The sequence below is a fragment of the Orcinus orca genome, chromosome 2, assembly GCF_937001465.1.
Source record: "Orcinus orca chromosome 2, mOrcOrc1.1, whole genome shotgun sequence".
Taxonomy (NCBI): Eukaryota; Metazoa; Chordata; class Mammalia; order Artiodactyla; family Delphinidae; genus Orcinus; species Orcinus orca.
In genome coordinates this window covers 1,827,721-1,846,866 of record NC_064560.1, presented here as the reverse complement: position 1 = coordinate 1,846,866, position 19,146 = coordinate 1,827,721, and the positions used below count along the sequence as shown (strand labels likewise).

At 48.4% G+C, this 19,146-nt stretch overlaps 1 protein-coding gene and 1 long non-coding RNA gene across 4 annotated transcripts in view; one reads left to right on the top strand and one right to left on the bottom strand.

The window, feature by feature from the left end:
* Window positions 1-1,434: 1,434 nt before the first annotated feature.
* On the bottom strand, window positions 1,435-7,723 carry LOC117196136 (uncharacterized). Its single transcript, XR_004476217.2, has 2 exons — window positions 7,611-7,723; window positions 1,435-4,221 (listed from the first exon to the last, which is right to left on the bottom strand). It is a non-coding gene; the product is annotated as an uncharacterized LOC117196136 (long non-coding RNA).
* Window positions 7,163-19,146, top strand: part of MAP3K8 (mitogen-activated protein kinase kinase kinase 8) — a 26,741-nt gene continuing 14,757 nt past the window's right edge. Inside the window, exons 1-2 of one of the 3 annotated variants that reach the window (XM_004278640.4) lie at window positions 7,163-7,543; window positions 12,754-13,115. In XM_004278640.4, coding sequence (XP_004278688.1) covers window positions 12,777-13,115 — 339 coding nt within the window. In that variant the 5' untranslated portion in view covers window positions 7,163-7,543; window positions 12,754-12,776. Of the gene's footprint in view, window positions 7,544-7,786; window positions 7,888-7,944; window positions 8,477-12,753; window positions 13,116-19,146 lie in introns of those variants that run through there. The other 2 variants (XM_033403502.2, XM_033403503.2) reach the window with 2 other exon arrangements.

Here is a 19,146-nt window from a genome sequence, read left to right as displayed (position 1 = left end):
TTTTTTAGTTTATTTGTTTATTTACTTATGTAGTTTTAAAATTTATTTTTAAATTTTTATTTTATATTGGAGTATAGTTGACGCAGCGTTTTGAAAGTAGCAAGTGTGGGTTAGAATTATGGTTCTGTGTATTATCTGAGTAATCTCAGATAAATGACTTACTGTAAATTTCAGATTCCTCAAATGTCAGACAGGCCTAATGACAGTCACTTTCAAGGTTATTGTATGAATGATAAGAACTGACAAATATATGAACGTATTGTGTTTTTCATAAGTATTTTAGTATAAAGACACATAATAATGGATTTCGCTTTGCTCCTGGTGTCAAAGCTGTGAGTTGTTGATAGCACTTGATGTTATTTTAAAAAAAAAGGAAAGGAAAGTGTAAAAAGCAAAATGAAAACAAAGTAATTTTTATTTGTTTCCCTTTCTGTAAATAAAGAAACTAAAGCTCCATGAATTTATTGATTTGCCTACAGTCGCAGGGACAGAAAGTGGTAAAGCACAGGTGTGAATGCAGGACATGTTCTTTTTGCCTGCCCCATACTCCCCTTCTCTTGGAGCTTTCTGAAATTCATATCTCAGGGGCCCAAGCCCCTTTATACTGAACAAGAATTCCCCAGGGGATTCCTAAGAGGCAGTGGGCAACCCTGATCGTAAACCCAGCCAGCATCAGCTTGGGAGTTTAGATTAGGAAGGAAAGTGTCTGCTGCCACCGCTCCCGAGGGGTCAGCCCAGGCTGCAGCCTCGCTCTCAGGACAGACCCTCCATGCCCTTCTCCCCTTCCCATGGCTCTACTGTTAGAACAGAGATGAAGCTCCAGGAATGACAGAGAGATGGGGGCCCACGATCACCCTTCATTGTTGGAGATTTTGCTACTTGGGTAGAAATAAAAGTTATTCCGATGAATTATTGAGTGTTAGAAAAGGGAGGGTAGAGTACAAAAACGAATAACCTCAAGTGTGTCAGAAGTACCTAAAAAGGGTGTCACAAGTACCTGGATGCAGTTCTGTGCCGGCAAAGGTTTAACAGCCAGCGTTGTGAAAGCCCTGCCCTGGTGTGTAGCATTTGCTGGTTTCTGTGGTGTAAATACTCCCACGATGGCCTATTTTCAGTTGCTAACTCGAGGCCACCAAGTGCAGAGGTGGAAAGAGACATACAGGAGCCCCTCACGGTGTAGTATTTCCACCATGTGGATGTAATAGACATGAGTGAGAGCCTGGACAGCAATAAAATGCAACAAAATAGTCGGGAAGTGGTAAGTTTTTCATATTTGTTACATTGTCTTTAATATATATTTCATTTACTTGTAATTTTATATAATTTTAGTTTTAGTCATGACTCTAGTTAACAACCAGCTGTCACAGTTCCTGAAGAGTTTATCCCCGGCTCTGTGAGCTGATAGAAATAGGTTCCGTCCATCCTCCGTAGGGCTTTGGGTGAGGACCCTTGTTTTGGGGAGAGCCTTGGCCTCGGGGGGCTGTGCTCTGTGCCAGAGCTGGGTGGGTGAGTGGGAAAAGCTGCCGGTCCATCCGCCCTCAGCATCCGTGAGAACATTTCAGGACGCTCTTAAGCCCCAGCAGTGCCTCTAAGCACACATCATTCCACCCAGAACCGGGCTGAGAGGGGGCAGGAAGTCCCTCTGGGCTCCCACAGACCCCAAGAGACATTAAAGCTGGTTTCCCTTAAGCATGAGCAAAACTAGCGTTCTATTTCTGAGTTTTCCTGGGCTCGGCCCTCTTCCACATCTCTACCCCCGGGAGACAGCTGAAATGCTTTCAGAACCTCTCCTCCCATGGTTAGAGATAATAGATTGTCCAGCTGAAGACCCAGTAGAGGTGTGTCTGACATGTATTCATATGTGGCAGAAGGGAGCCAGAGGCTAGAGCCTGGAAAGGAAGACCAGCCTCCCGCAAAGGAGAGGCCAGATGGGAAAGCAGCGGGAGGCCTTTCACAACGGGCCGAGGTTCAGTCCTGGTCTCCTCCGAGCGGCACCAGCAGACCCAGCCACGCACCCAGGCGCTTTTGCATCCATCTAACCCCGTGCTGGTAGATGCAAGACATCGCTTCTTTGAACTTGGGATCAGACACGGATTAGCGTCTGGTTTCCTTGGACACATTAGTTAGCCTCTTTAAAGTCATGTAAATCCTACTGGCAAAAAAGAGAGACTCGTGCCCATCTCAGGAAAGCAATGGGCACAGTGCTCGGGACGCAGCTAGTGCCTAAAAGACGACAGCTACTAGCATTATTTTTAATACGGTCGGAACGTATCAGGATGCTTCATTATTATGCAGTCCATCCATCGAAGCATCTTGACACTTAGAAAAATGTTCTCATGAACATTAATCCCGGGCTTTGGTTAAGAAGGGGGAGAAGTCTCCCCAAGACACGCTGAGAGGAAACTTGGCAATTGTTCTTAGTGTTGTAACTGCAACGGCAAACCCCAAAATGTGTTTAACTCACTTGGTTTCAACTAATCACGTGAGAATAAGCCTGAAACACCTTTTTTTTAAAGGCTGTTGAGATACTAATCCGGCCAATTTCCTAACATGTAATGTGTGAAGAACACCGTTTCAAAGGAGGTTAGTAATGATTGTTTTTGGAGAGGATGCTCTTCTGGTGGTTTTTTTTTTTTTTTCCTACCTTTACATTTACACTTGCAGATCAGCCTGTGCTTAATTTTTTAAAACAATTCCTTGCCTCACCCAAGCAATAAGTTGTCGGTAGTCCCCCCTCACATCGTGTTTGCAGGTGATGTGTGGTCCTGGGATGAGGGGACTCTGGCTAATAAGGAGTCGTGGGAGAAGCTTAGGAGATTATTTCCACAAATCCATCAGGGACTGCTCCATCATTTGGCCCCATGCAGTTTGGGGGAGCCCCACTGCAGACCCCTTTTCCCCCCCTCTAAAAATGAGAAAAATGAAAGTTATTGCACTGGCCGGAGGAGAGAGCCTTGAACAGTTCCTGGGGGCATCCCAACCCATGTGGTAATCTCGGAAGCTCGAGATTAAGAAATGCTGTACCAGGAGTTTCCATTTGGGGGGTGGAAGAGAGAAGCACAGGGCAGTAGTTTCTGTTTTCAAAGTGTGGTTCATGGACCTCACATTTGGGGAAGTCACAGCACAAAGCAACGAACAAAAAAACATAATACATTTCATACAGAACGGCGTGATGTAGGTTCTTTGAGAGACCCGAGTTTTAGCTCTCTGCACATGAGAACAAAAGGTGTCTGACTCACACCTAGGCCCAGTTTAAACACGGCCTTCAGAGATAAACTACGGCCACAGCTGAGAGCATCTGGAAGCAGGGGATTTCTCCCCCCATCTGCCCCATGTGAGGTCTCCATCTCTGCCCCGGGCCCCATTGCCCTCCTTCCTTGCTGTTCCCACTTTGCACAGTGATGGCAGAAGTTGTGAGTACAGAAGGTGAGGAGAGACACAGGAGGGATGAGGACAGAGGGGACTGTCCCTTTCATCCTTGTCCGCCCTCTGGGTGGTCTGCAGGGGAAAGCCTTGCATGCCGATGTGGCAGGAATATAGATACCCCCGGATCCCTTAAGGCATTCAGGTGCCTCTGCAATCTTCTCTGGGATGCCGTAGGGTGGCCAGGGCGGCGGGGACGGCAGAGCAGAATGTGATGTTGCACACGTGGTGGTCCCCACAGCTCTGTTGGAATCCTAATCCACCTCAAGATGCTGCGAGAGGCCAGCAGGTTCATCGCCAGCAGCTGCAGGGGGCCCGGGCCGGGCTGGAGGAAGCAGTTTGTGTTTCAGGTACCAGAGGAGCAGGGCCAAAGTCCAAGGAGCATAAGCCTTGGGAGTGGGGGGACAGGGTGGGTCTGGCGGTCCTGAATCTCCTCCCCTGGGTGCTTCATCCTTCCATCTGCTGTGTCTTTTTAGTGGCATCCAAGCTAAATTCTCTGACAGTGCATATGCAAATTTTGCAAATTACAGCTTTGTAACTTAGAAAGACTTAATATGAAAAAGTTCAATTATCACTGAAATCCACTCACATTATCATAAGAAACTTACCTCCGTCACTGAAAAAAATAAGGCCTACTGGACTTCTAAAATACAATTTCAACGGTTCAAAAAAGTTGAAGATTGTAATAGTGGTTTTAAATTGATTACTCACGTGTCTGTACAGTTTCTCATCTGAAGGTTATTGTCAGAAGTTTAAAGAGGTCATTGTTTAAACCTCTTGATGGGTAAATATGTATAGCTGCAACAAAAGCCAGACAGAAAAAAGTTATGCTCATGAAATCAGGCTCAAGTTCCTCTTAACTTTAAAAATATCTTTGGCTTCCCTGGTGGGCCGGTGGTTGAGAGTCCGCCTGCCAATGCAGGGGACATGGGTTCGTGCCCCGGTCCGGGAAGATCTCACATGGCGGCTGGGCCGGTGAGCCATGGCCGCTGATCCTGCGCGTATGGAACCTGTGCTCCGCAACGGGAGAGGCCACAGCAGTGAGAGCCCCAAATCTTATTTAAAGCTTAACTGAAATTCAGTATTTAATGATCTTCCTCAAACCCTTTTGTATTTTACTGTTATTATAATTTAAGAAAAAGAAATACATTTTTTCACCAAGCCACATATAGGTATCCCCTACTTTTTTCCAGTTTATCCCAGTATTCTCTAAAAATATTATAGTTTTTGAATATGAAGAAGACTGGAAAGCAGTGTCCTGTATTCTATTTATTAGTCTAGAGCCTGTTAAGGTTACAAGGCTGATGCACTGACTGGGTCACCTACTACTGTTCATCGTTTTGGTTCTGTTGAGTAAATGAGCTCTGATTTCCAAACTACAGATGACAAACCTATTATTGTCCCAACCTGCCAGTGGAGAAAGCCTCTTCAAGTACACTGCAACCTTGCAACTCAATTTTCAAGTGCATTTTGTTGGGCGCAAACAGCTTCCAGAGCTGTTTTGTCATGTGCTCTCATCAGCCACCTCCGGCTGTGCACACTCCCGCTCCGGTGGTTTCTCCTTGGCAAGTTTAAACCTCACTGTTCTAGCATGCTGAGCAGTATTGCTTTTGCAAGCCTGTGTAACAAAGTCTTGACGGAGAAAAATGCAAGTAGTCTGCAAACTTTTTCTTTCTCTTCAATTGTCCTCTCTCTCTGGCAATCCGGGTCACGAGATCCAATCTCTGCTAGACTTTAAAAATGTATTTGAGTAAAATCTCTTAATCGACCCCACCAGGTGAACTCTGCTACTGCATAAGCAATGAACAGCCAGAGAGAACCCCGCTGCAGCAGCCATTTCACCAGCTCCCTGAAATGCAACTATATTTGGAAGACCTCTGTGTAGGAAGTAAGGCTAATACTTAGTTCCCAGAAGATTAGGTGTGGTTTTCATTAGCTCATCAAGGGGGTGGTTCCATGTTTCTATTTTTAAAATTGCTTATAAAGATCATCCTTCGTTGGTCAGAGACAACAGATAGAGGAGAGACGTCTCTCACGTTATGATCAAAGGCAACAACCAGGCCAATCTGGTTCCCAGAGAAAAGGCGAAGGGAGCTGATGCTACAGTTTCAGCCGAGACTGGGATAATCTGCTTTTGAGTCCCGGCCAAATTCCACGGAGTCCGCGGCCAGGCCAGCCGGGCTTCTCCCCGCCTGGGCGCGGGCTGCATCTACCGAGTCAGGGCAGCAGGGTCGGTCCAGGCAGCGCGCCCTCCTGCAAGAGCAGAAGAAGCCCAGTCCCCTGGACCAGGGTCGGGGGGTGGTCCAGCCCTGAGACCACTTGGAAATGGTACTCGCCCCGCGTCATTCATGCCGCTGCACTCTAGTACTTAAAATAATTGGGGGGATGGCTCAGTGTCTCCAATCAGTCGTCAGCGTTTAATTTGCTAGTTGGGCTCGCTTTTACTAAAGTCTCGGGCGTCTGTCAATCCCCTTGTTATCACCAACGCCGCGGGCCCAGAAGCACAAAGAAGTGATGGGCGTTAAGGTCCCACAGCGAGGGCCTTGCTTCTCATCTCAGCTAGCCTCTGTCCGCCGGCAATTCTCAGATGACTTCCTTGGGTGGGAATAACAATTCACTTTCCGTAGGAGAAACGCGGAGAGTCTTCGAGCGGCTCCGCTGCAGCCTTGCCCTTGTGTGCGTGTGAGGGTGCGTGGGCCCGAGACGAGCTTGGGGACAGGAAAGGGCCGGACGCGGACTCAGCGAGGACGTTGGAATCTGGGCTCCACCTGGCACGTCCAACGTCCGGGTCGCCGAGATGGAGAGGGTCGGTGCCTTACAGCGTCTCTCCCTCTCGGGGCTGTCTTGCAAAATGTCCCGATACTCAAGAAGTACTGGCAGGGGCGCGGGGCAGGGGGGAGCGTGTGCCGCCTCTCAGTGGGTATCGGCAATGTCCAGCAGAGAGGATTTCGCGGAGAGAGGCGCTGTTTCCCTAGAACTTCCTTCCGGCTTCGCCGCGAGAAAACGCTTTCCACTCGAGAAGGAAGATCGCTCTAGACGCATTTGGACCTTCTTCCCCAGCGGGACAGAGAATCCCAGACTCGAAGCTGGGGGTTATAGGAAGAGACGGGGCAGATACACTTTGTAACCGGGCGGTGCCACCTAACCAGTTCCGATAAAGGCTGCAAAGAGCGAAACCAGGTTTTGCTGGCGGGGACCCCGGCCCTCGTCCAGCGCCCCGTCACCTCCCACGGCAGCCTCTCCCAAGCCCTTAAACTGGGTCCGTGCTGGGGGGCACGCATCACCGCCCTGCGTGTGTGACCTGGACCGAAACCTGAGCGGGGCGGGCCGCGGTTCCGGGAAGCTCCCTGCGCCTCCTGTAGCGCGGCGGGGGCAGCACGCGGCGCCCCTGTTCGCCCCCGCCCCCGCCCCGAGCACACAGACACACCCTCCGGCATGGGGTGCGCGGGAAAGGGCCGGGGACCCCACAGCAGCGCCGAGGGCGCCGGCACCTTAGGAAATACGAGCTTCCCTCGGCGGCCGGGGGCGGAGGCAGGGTCGCCCTTTCCAGCTCCGCGTCGGGGCGCCCTCTACCCCCGGCTGCCGGGTCCCCAGGTCGGAGGGAACTCGGGGGTGTTTTTCCACGCTGTGGGCCGGGCCGCGGAGCCGGCGGTGGCCCCCGGGAGGCGTGGCGAGACCTACCCCGCTCCCGGCGCGCCCCACCCCAGTCCCACCTCCAGCTCCGCCCAGCGCCCCGAGGGCAAGCGGGGGGAGGCCGGAATTTCCCCTCGCGGGGGCTCGGGCAGCCTTGCAAGCCGGCGGGCTCTTTCTGTTTACGGAGAGAAAGGGGAAATGGAAGAGGCGGGGAGGCGGCGGCTGGAGTCCGCTGCGCCGCCCCTCGGCCGGCCCAGAAGCTGTGAGTCAGGGGCCGACGAGGGCAGCCCGGGCGCGCGGGAGGCGCGGGGCTCACTCGACCGCTCGGGCCCGAACAGAGCGCCAACGCTCCGGGGCCGGTAGCCCTGGTTCCCGCTCCTGCCGACGCCGGACCTGGGGACCCCGGCGCGCCCGGCTCCCGGGGGCCGCCCGCCAGCTGCGCCGCGAGCCGTCGGGGGACGGCGGCGGGGCCGCGCGGAGGCCGCAGGTAAGAGTTCCGGGGCTCGGGGCTGTCGTTCGATCGCAGCCCTGTTGGGTGCCCCGGCGGTTCGCACCCTGAGGTCCGGGGCGTCCCAGCATCCGGGAGGGCTCCGGGGCCCTGGGGGGGGGGGGGCGTGCCCGTCTCCGGCTGCGGCGCTTCGGGGCTGCGCGCGGGTCGCGGCTGCAGCCGGCGCAGCTGGAAAGCACCTTGCGCAAGGGTCCCACGGGGCGCCGGCCGCGACTCCTCCCCCTTCCTCCTCCTTCCCGGATCCCTAGCGCGCGAGCAGGGCAGGTCCCGGCTTCCCGCCGCGGGCGCCACCCGCAAGGCTGCGCCCTCCCTTCTCAGACCCGGTGAGTGTGCCCCGGAGGCGCGGGGCCCGGCTGCCGCTGGCCCTGGCGATGGGTGCTCTTCTCATGTGCAAGTCCTTTAACGCTCCCTTCGTCTTAAGGACCGGGAGGAATGGAGGGGAGGGGCTTTAGCAGGGTCGAGAGCCTCCGAGCAACTTCACGCTTGCATCCCGGATCCCATTCTGCGACCAGTAGGGTGGTTATAGCAGAACACGAATGCTGGGCTTTTGGCCTAAGAAAGAATGTTAAGGGGAAAAATGTTATTTCACAGATGTTTCCCCGTGGAAATGCAGTATCAGGATTCCGAAGTTCTAGTTCTAGGAGGGGAACCACGTTGAAAAAGGAAGCGCAGCGTCCAGATCGTCCCAAAAGTTAACGGGGAAGGCCGCGAGCTATCTTTAAGAAAACATTGCAACGTCTGTTTCACTTTTGGAAAGACGTATTTTGGCCCAGAATAAAGGACTGCTCCCGACAAAAACAGGGAAAGAAGCAGTAATACAGTTGCTTTGCGTATCTGTGGCCTCAGTTTTAGGTACTTGCCAAGTAGGAGGTAATCTGAATCGGCAGACGGCCCCGGATCTGATGGGTTGAGGTTGGTGTGCGGTATTTCTGGCAGACGTTCTATAAGGAAAATCGGATGGTTGAGGCATCTAGAGGTTTTGAAGTGGCTGTGCTTCTAATACAGCTAGAATGTCTTCATTCTCGGTTTCTTTTAAAAAATAAATTTGTTTATTTATTATTTATGTTTGGCTGTGTTGGGTCTTCGTTGCTGCGCGGGCTTTCTCTGGTTGCAGCGAGCAGGGGGTGCTGAGGTGCGCGGGCTTCTCCTTGCTGTGGCTTCTCTTGTGGCGGAGCACTCGCGCTCTAGGTGCAGGGGCTTCAATAGTTGTGGCTTGCGGGCTCAAGAGCGCAGGCTCAGTAGTTGTGGCACACGGGCTCTAGAGCTCAGGCTCAGTGGTTGTGGCGCGCGGGCTCTAGAGCTCAGGCTCAGTGGTTGTGGCGCGCGGGCTCTAGAGCGCAGGCTCAGTGGTTGTGGCGCGCGGGCTCTAGAGCTCAGGCTCAGTGGTTGTGGCGCGCGGGCTCTAGAGCTCAGGCTCAGTGGTTGTGGCGCGCGGGCTCTAGAGCGCAGGCTCAGTGGTTGTGGCGCGCGGGCTCTAGAGCTCAGGCTCAGTGGTTGTGGCACGCGGGCTCTAGAGCTCAGGCTCAGTGGTTGTGGCGCGCGGGCTCTAGAGCTCAGGCTCAGTGGTTGTGGCGCGCGGGCTCTAGAGCGCAGGCTCAGTGGTTGTGGCGCGCGGGCTCTAGAGCTCAGGCTCAGTGGTTGTGGCACGCGGGCTTAGTTGCTTCGCCTCATGTGGGATCTTCCCGGACCAGGGATTGAACCCGTGTGCCCTGCATTGGCAGGCGGATTCTTAACCACTGCACCACCAGGGAAGTCCCAATTCTCGGGCTTTTTGAGAAAAAAATATTATTAGAAGAAGTCTTATTGGAGGTGTGCCCTGAGGGGCAATGTACTATTTTGGCAGAAAAATCTTTTAAATGTGAAGTAACATGAGGTATAATCATCCTTTGTAAGGTAGGAGCCTACACCAGTAATCTTGGCCATTTTCATTCGCATTTGCCAGGAAACGCTCACCTTTTGTCTATGGAGATGGAAGTAGCTAAGAGTATGCCATTCTGTTTAGGAGAGTATCTCCTCTTGGCTTTACTGCCAATTTCAGAAATTATTTGAAGCAGATCATTTTGACTGTATCTGCCCATTTGTCCATTTCTGAAATTGGTGTAGTCCCCTCCTGCGTTAACAAGTGGGGATTTAATGCAGATTTTTATTGAACACTGTGTGGGGAAGGGTGCTTGCTGCTAAAGTGAAATAGAGATCCCTTCATCATTCACTTTTCTAGACGTCTACTGGTGGTGCGTAACGCAGAAATCATTAGCATCTTGTCTGCTTAAGGCCTGAAAACGCTGAGGCTTTTGCCGGCACCTTGAGCGTGCGGTTGTCAGGGTTTTCTGGGGCGCACACGGGTTTGCACGCGGGTTTGCAGGAGTGGAGGTTGGCGTTGCTAGGGGATTAGTGGCACCGAAGACACACGCCTCCACCTCCCTGCCCTCCCCCAGCAATCAGATTACGGGCTTGTGTGTTTCCGCCTCTCAGGTTTTACATACAAATGTTCCAGACTTTCTGCAGGATTTAAAAACCAAAACCTGCCTTTCCTCTCTGGATCAGCTAACCGACTTGTAAACTGTATGGACCTTTTCCTCTCTTTCTATAGCCCTGTTACTACTGGGAACTTTACTTTCTCTCTGGCCAGCCATTCGCTAAGTAAATCCAGCAGGTTTGGAACTTTTCAGCCAGTGGGGTCCTAAATTGAGCTGTTGTTGTTTCAATTCCATTTTTTTCCCTGTAAATTCTACAAGTAGAAACTGCAACTAAATGGCCCCGTGAAACCCAGTCCAATGTTCCTCCGTTAACCTAAAAAATTCCTTTCATAAGTCAAGAGACTCCAAGAGCCTGAATCAGTCTTCCTCAAAGACCAGCCAGGTCTCAGAGAGGGGGCTTTCCTTTGCTCTCCAGATGTAACTGTAATGATAACAGCCATCAAAACATTTCATTGGTTTCTGCCTTTATTTTTTTTCTTTCTTTGTCTCTTATTTTAGAAACAGTCTTTAAAACCTTACTGTGAAGAAGGGGGAGGATGGGGGTTGGAGGGGAATAGGTAGCCGCAGCCCATTTGCAGTTAAGAAAGGCGGCCTAATGCAGTACCTGCAAAGCCAGGGATCCAACCCAGTCCTTCGATTTCATGCGCATCGTAGCAGCTTCAAAAGACATAGTTTATGTACTGTGCACCAGAGTCTGTGCCCAGCACCTTATGCTCTGGAACTCCTTTGACCCTCACAACCACCTACAAGGGACATGCTGTTATTACTTGCATTTTGCAGGTGGGGGACGTCGACATGAAGTGAGGTTAAAGTACAAAACTTGACCAAGATCATGCAAACACTAAAGGAGGGGCTGAGATTGGTCCCCCGCAGCCTGAGTCTAGATGCCGTGTCATAACTGCGTAATCCTAGACTTCTTTCCCCATACACAATTTGTAGTGGCACAGGGGTTAAGACTCCACGCTCCCAATGCTGGGGGCCAGGGTCCGACCCCTGGTCAGGGAACTAGATCCCACAGTGCATGCCGCAACTAAGACTTCACATGCCACAACTAAGGAGACTGTGAGCCACAACTAAGGAGCCCACTGGCCACAACTAAGACCTGGCCCAACCAAATAAAATAAATATTTTTTAAAAAGAGCATTAAAAAAAAGAAAGAAAGAAAGAAATGGATCGTCCAGTAACTTAATAACGACACTAAATTGCATGGTTCTTTTCTCAAGTGAAATTCACCAAGAGGCCTATGTCTGGGTCTTGTGGGCAGGTGGCCCCAAGGTGGAATATTTCCTGGAGTTTGGTGCTTGTGCTCCATCCAGGTTGATGGGAGCCTGTGGCTTTTGTTTAGCCCTGTGTGTTGAACGCATTGAAGGCTTGTGCTTTCAAGAACCTGAAAGACTTGGCAGAGAGAGGCTGCTTCCAGGAGCACAGTAGTTTAGGTAGACATACATACCTTTTCATTTTCTTAGGTCTCTTAAGTCCTTTTACCTTTAATCCTCTGGAATGGTGTTGTTCCCAGATCCTGAGTAACAGCATCACTGTTTACCCTTGACTTACCTTCTTCTTCTCATTTACAGATCCCCAAGGCTCCTGATTTGTATAGAAGAGCTGAAATACGGTTTTGGCTAATCAGAGTTAGTCAGTCTTGCCCATGTCTTGCTTATGATAGGTTTGGCTTCCCTGGCTTCGTTATAAAACCACAACTTCTAGAGAGTCATTGATCTAGATATTAAGTTAACCTTCTTGAGTCTTTGAGATGCATGCTTTGTACTGTTAAAGAATCCTGGTCACAGGAGGGGACAGCTGATGACAGGTTAAAGGAATCTTCTCCTTTCTCACACCTGTCCTCAGCAGAAAGAAGATTTGAGATTTGCCGTCTCCTTTCTAAATGAGCTGTTATTTGTGTCAGAATTATTCCTGAAACTTGACTTACCATCATCACATTTGCTCAGATTAAAATCCGTGTGACATGCTTCTGGCTTCAGGGCCTGAATTTTATTTGCAAAGTTAGCTCCTGAATTTGGTAAAGGAGTTTTTTGTTTTTAAGTAAATTTCCATTTTCATTTTATTTATTTATTTATTTATTGGCTGCGCTGTGTGGCTTGCGGGATCTTAGTTCCCCAACCAGGGATTGAACCCGGGCCACCACAGTGAAAGTGCTGAGTCCTAACCACTGGACTGCCAGGGAAGTCCCAAGGAGTTTCTTTTTTTTAAAAAAAGCCACCCACGGCCTAAAAGCCACAGAGATCATGCAGGGAAGATTGTCCCCTGCGGCAGGGTTGGAAACGGTCAAATGAGCGCCGGACTAAAGGTTATCTAAGGTCCCTTTCTTCACCGTCTGTGCATTTGACCTCACACACACTGTGGCCAGAGCCCTTATTTTATTTGTTTGTTTGTTTTTGTGGTACGCGGGCCTCTCACTGCTGAGACCCCTCCCGTTGCGGATCACAGGCTCCGGACGCGCAGGCTCAGCGGCCATGGCTCACGGGCCCAGCCGCTCCGCGGCATGTGGGATCCTCCCATACCAGGGCACGAACCCGTGTCCCTTGCATCGACAGGCAGACTCTCAACCGCTGCGCCACCAGGGAAACCCGCCCTTATTTTATAAACAAAGTCGTATAGAAGCCTGTTCCCAATCCTTTCATGTCAGTTTCCCATTGATCTCAAATGCAAATACAAATACAGTGAACTAAGTAGTTGAGGTTTCTTTTGCAGACTCTCTGGAGAGCCTGACAGTGATGGAGTTCATGAGCACTGGAAGTGACAGCAAAGAAGAAATCGATTTATTAATGAAACATTTGAACGTGTCTGATGTAATAGACATTATGGAAAATCTTTACGCGAGTGAAGAGCCTGTGGCCTACGAACCCAGTCTGATGACTGTGTGTCAGGACGGCAATCACGAGGAGGAGGGGCGTGCCGACTCCGTGCTGCTCAGCGGCCAGGAGGGGCCTTGGCTGTCATCGGTCCGATACGGAACCGTGGAGGACTTGCTTGCATTTGCAAACCACATATCCAACACCGCCAAGCGTTTGTACGGACACCGACCGCAAGAATCTGGAATTTTATTAAATATGGTATGTTTTTTCCTGATCAGTTGAGTGCTGTGTGTTCAGCTTACTACTGCTGCTGCACTTCCTGCTGAGTAGGATGTGAACCTGGTTCAGACTGGCTGCCAGGTATGGTGTTTAAAAATGGAATATCTGTAAGAATCACCTCCATGTGAAAGGCGCAAAACACGGTCTTCGTTAAAAGTTCCATTTAAAGAATCTTTTCCATATTTTAGGAGTAGTTCTACAAATAGGTAATTAAGAAGAATGAATTTTACTTTAACAGTTCACTGAAGAGCTCATGCGTCAATTAGGCCGAAGAGAAAGGCTTCCTGAGATTCCTTCATCTGAGATGGGAATAAAGGCTTTGTCTTTAATGAACATGTATTTTTTATGTAGTACTGTTGATGTATAATTTTTTATAAGTTATAGGTGTACAATATAGTGATTCACAATTTTTGGAGGTTATACTCCATTTATATTATTATGAAATATTGGCTGTATTCCATGTGTTACACGATATATCCTTGCAGGTTATTTTATACATAATAGTTTGTGTCTTTTAATCCTCTACTCCTTTCCTCTTCCCTCCCCCCACTGGTACCACTACTTTGTTCTCCATATCTATGGTCGGCTTCTCTTTTGTCGTATGCACTGGTTTGCTGCATTTTTCAGCTCCCACGCATAAGGGACAGCACACAGTGTTGCTCCTCCTCTGTCTGGCTTACTTCACTCAGCACAACGCCCTCCGAGTCCATCCATGTTGCTGCAAGTGGCAGACTTTCATTCTTTTTTATGGCTGAGTAGTATTCCATTGTATGTATATATATATATATATATATATATATATATATATATATATATACACACACCACATCTTCTTTATCCATTCATCTGTTGAAGGACAGTTAGATTGCTTCCATTCCTTGGCAATTGTAAATAACGCTGCTATGAACATTGGGGTACATGTATCTTTTCAAATTTGTATTTCCATTTTTTCGGATATATGCCCAGGGGTGGCATTGCTGGATCATATGGTGGTTCTTTTTGGTTTTCTGAGGTGCCTCCATGCTGTTCTCCACAGTGGTTGCACCGGTTTACACTCCCAGCAACAGTGCAGGAGGGTTCCCTTTTCTCCATATCCTCTCCACATTTGTTACTTGTGTTTTTTGATGATGGCCGTTCTGACAGGTGTGAAGTGATGTCTCATTGTGGTCTTGATTTGCATTTCCCTGATGATTAGAGATGTTGAGCATCTTTTCATGGGCCTGTTGGCCATCTGCATGTCCTCTCTGGAAAAATGTCTCTTCAGGTCTTCTGCCCATTTTTTAATTGGGTTGTTGTATTTTTGATGTTGAGTTATAGGAGCTGTTTACATATTTTCGATATTCATCCCTTCCTTATTGGTTGTATCATTTGCAAATATTTTCTACTGTCCAGTAGGTTGTCTTTTTGTTTTGTCAATGGTTTCCTTTGCTGTGCAAAAGCTTTTAAGTTTAATTAAGTCCCATTTGTTTATTTTTGCTTTTATTTCCTTTGCTTTAGGAGACAGAGCCAAAAAATATTGCTACAATTTATGTCAAAGAATGTCTGTTGAATTTTTTTGAAGGCTGAATTTTTGTGCTCCTCTCTTGTCGCATCTTGAAACGTCACGATATTAATACTGGCTACATTCAGTTCTTGCAGAAATGTAGTTTGTGGCAGTAAATAGTTATCCACAGATTCACTCTCTTTAATTGACAAAGTATGAATGACCAGGGCTATACGTGTTTAGTCACCCCAAGTATCCAAAAGATCCAAAATATTGTGACAACACTTAGTTGCCACAGTAGGGGATCAGGTGGTGTGTTCGGGTGTGGTCAGTGTCTTAGTCTCTCAAAGGTGAATGTAGTTGCTGGCTAGAGGTGATGTTATTTTTTAAAAAGGACAATTCACAGAGGAGTGGGTGGGAACTTGCAAAACTCGCTTATTGATGAGAGTGCCTCCTTGCCTCTGGTGTATCTAAATGGCAAGAAGGCTAATGTATGGGGGGTGGTGCTGAACAAGTAAAGATTCTGGACCGAGTACTTAATTACTATGATTATTTTTTGCATACCACATTCGTTCAGTTCAAAACAACACAGTGATTTAGGTCAGCTGTGTAGTGAATTATTTTGTTAGAAGCCAGTTGTGTTCAGCTATAGCTCAATTTGCAGCAGAATTGCAAAATTACCTCCCCCCCCACAAAAAAAAGATTACCTTTGGCATCATTGTATGACTTGCTTTGGTCTGGATATACCAAACTGTACTTGATAGTTAACTTTGCCTTGAGAAGAGTACTTCTGTTTATAAATGGGAAGTCATAATTTGAATAAGGGTTAATACCTGTTTGTCTTAGCTAAAATATAGCTGGAGAATTCTGGTTCAAAATAATATATATATCTATAATCAGAAACATAATTGTTTATGTATTTCTCTCTTTTTTTTTTACATATTTATTTGTTAAAATGGGTGTCTTAAAGGAAAACATGCAGAATAAACACATTATCTTTGCTTGTAAATATGTAGAGACTTGGGCTTATTTCCCCTGGACTACCAGACTGATGAGAGATGGGCCATAGAATTGGGAACGTACAGAGGGAATTCAGGAAAAATATAAAGAGTACAAAGGAGTAGCTTCCTGAAGGTTTTGGAGTGAGGGACAAAAAGAAGCTAATGAGGCAAAAGAGAGAAATGAAGGCATTAAAAGGAGGTGAAAATATTATCAGCAAAGCGTAAGAGTAGATTGTTGTTAGTCCTGTCGTGGAGCCTGTGCTCCAGAAATGAATCAAGGCATATTTGGGAGAAAATCTGCAAATAGGACACATCAAAAAAGCAGGGAACTTTACAACTTTCAAAAAGCTTTTTGTTGGGCTTCCCAGGTGGCGCAGTGGTTGAGAGTCCGCCTGCCGACGCAGGGGACACGGGTTCGTGACCCGGTCCGGGAAGATCCCACATGCCGCGGAGCGGCCGGGCCCGTGAGCCATGGCCGCTGAGCCTGCGCGTCCGGAGCCTGTGCTCCGCAACGGGAGAGGCCACGACAGTGAGAGGCCCGCGTACCGCAAAAAAAAAAAAAAAAGTCTTTTTGTTTTAAAAAGTGATCAAGAATATAAAATACAGCAAGAAGACCTAACCTTAAAATCCACAGGAAAGTAGACCATGCCTTATTTGGCAAATCACCCTGTGATTGATGGCTCAGGGGGCTGTGATTGGCTTTCCTGTCACTGTCCTTAAGGATTAGATGCATCCCTGTGCCAGCTAGTAGCCTGGCACAGCTCCGTGTTTTATAAATAATGGCACAAGAACGGTGACTTGCCATCCCAGATCATAGCCAGTCTGAGACAAGCTGGTGAAGGAGGCCACGTTGGCTCCTGGCTTCCTTCAACCTCACGTGTGTTCTCCTGGGAACCATCCCACCTTCAAGACCTTCCTCTTCCCATGGCCCTCCCCCTAAGACCATCAAAACTTTTCTCTCCTGGCCTTGCTGCTGTCTGTTTCTCTGCTTTACAAGGTGGCAGCTAATTATCTACTCAACAGCTTGGTTCCAAGGTAAAGTCGACCTTCAAGTGTATCCACATACAGACCAAATGCTTTCCTTCCAGTATTCATCCATTCATTTGCTAGACAGAGCTCAAACTTCTGCAAGGGATGAGGTACTTCTCCAGGTGCTGGAGATACAGTTTGTGTCCCCTGGTAGCTTTCTGCCTTCTGGAGAGGGCAAGTAGACAGGTAATTGTAATGCACTGTAGGACTTCTCAATACAGCTAGCCCTGATCGCTATGGGAACACTCAGGCGGGATACCTCACATAACCACGAGGGTGAGCAGGTGGAAAGGAGGAATGTCAGATAGGCTTCCAAGAGGAATTAAAAAAAATTCTTTTTTTGGCCGCACTACACAGCTTGTGGGATCTTAGTTCCCCAACCAGGGATTGAACCCAGGCCCTCGGCAGCGAAAGTGCTGCGTCCTAACCACTGGACCGCCAGGGAATTTCCCCGAGAGGAATTGATACCTAAATTACTGAGCTGGAATCAGCCAGATAAAGGGGCTGGAGAGCAGGGAATGTTTCAGATGGAGAGAATGGAGTCACAGACGCCTGGTGTATTACAGGCAACCTACCAGCACAGCGCCTGTGGAGTTAATTAGGGTGGGGGACCCAGGAGTTACAATCATATCCTGAAGCATAGGCGTGTAAAATGGTGGTCTGCATGTGTGTGCAAGTGGGTGCTATTTTCCTGAAAATAATATTTAAAAGATTCCACCAACATCCAGCAGGACCTGGGGAAGAAACTTTAGGAGACTAAGCCAGGGGTTGCTTTGTGTGAGGGTGCTACAAGTTACTTATAATCTAGACCAACTGTCACCCTCACCTGGGGATGAATAACCTAAAATGGGTTCTAAACACTCAACTCTTGGGTGATTGTTTGGGAAACTCACGAGCCCCAAAGAGCTTGCTCATAGATGTGGGTGTGAGACGCTGTCCTGCTCCACAGGCCGAGTCACGGATTCCTGGTTTCTCAGGGTTAAAAAAAACCTTAAAGATACTTGAGTCAAGCTCTCTGTCTGAAGCTTGAATCACCCCCTTTATCAGCTCCAATAATTGCTGGGCCCTTTTGGTCTGTGCTTGGAAACCTGTGACGAAGCATGCATCATATTCTAGGGCATTTAATGTCATATCGGGCCAATGCTGATTGTAGGGAAGTCCTTCCTTAGAGGGGACTAAAAGCCATCTCTGACTCCCCTGACTCCTAAGCCCTACTTCTTGGCCATAAAAATGTGTATATACATATACGATGAGGAGTTGTGAAGACGGCAGGCCCTTGAATTAAAGTGCCCAGCATGTGTCTCAGCTCTGAAATGGACTAGCTGGGTGACATTGGGCCAGTCATTACAACCTCTATGCCTCTGTTTACTCATCTGTAAAATGGGCACATGGCCACCTTCATTCCATACAATGAATGCACGTGACCTGTGTACACACAGTGCGTGTTGAAAGGATGCAAAGCCACCCTTGTCACGAGTGTTAATGTAAAATACCTTTGCTTAGCTCCCAGGAAGCATCCTGACCAGGCCCACCTGTGAATGGCTTCACGAAGGAAGAAATTAACATACCCCTTCCAGAGCATCACCAGAAAACAAACCAGTGCATCCAAGAAAAAAATGGAAAATTTTATTTGAGCCAAAATAGAGGATTGTATCCTGGGAAGAGCATCTCAGGAAGCTCTGAGAACTGCTCTGCCTGTTATGATCCAGGGACTTTGCAGAACCACAAACTGGCCATCACTTGCATGTCACACCACACGTTCAGGGACTGTCGTCTGAGGTGGCCCGGGAGAACTTGCAGGGTGTTTGGAGGAGGGTCCCCAGAACGTTGGGGATGATAAACTGCAGTGAAGGAACTGTAGTATTTGATCTAAAGAGAAGAAGGCCAAGCCGTGCTCAGTGATGTGTAAATGTAGACATTTAACAACTGTGTTCTGATCACAGCTCAGCTTTAATTACAGCCTCTGCAAGATCAAAGGCTCTTACCTAAGGAATAGGAGCTGCGGCTTGGGGGTCAGACAGACCCGAGCTTGAATCCTGACTGTTGCCGCCTAGTGAGTTCCTTAACCTCCTGAAGCCAGTTTCCTCATCTGTGAGTGGAGATAAAAAGAGCCCTTACGTCACAGGCCTGTTATGAGAAATTGCTGAGTTAATGTATGAAGTACTCAGCACAGTGCCTGGCCCAGAATTAACGCTCGGTAGATGGCTGGCGTTACTACTCTCCATCCTGTCGGCTAAGAGCGCACCGCATCAGAGGGGGTTAGAGCAGATTTGGGTTGGACAAGAGTAAAACTTTCAAGTGAAGTAAGTCAGACAAAGACAAATATCATATGACATCACTTATACGTGGAATCTAAAAACACGATACAAATGAACTTATTTACAAAATGGAAATAGACTCATAGACATAGAAAAAAAACTTATGGTTTCCAAAAGAGAAAGGGAGGGGGGAGGGATAAATGAGGAGTTTGAGATTAACAGTTACACACTACTATATA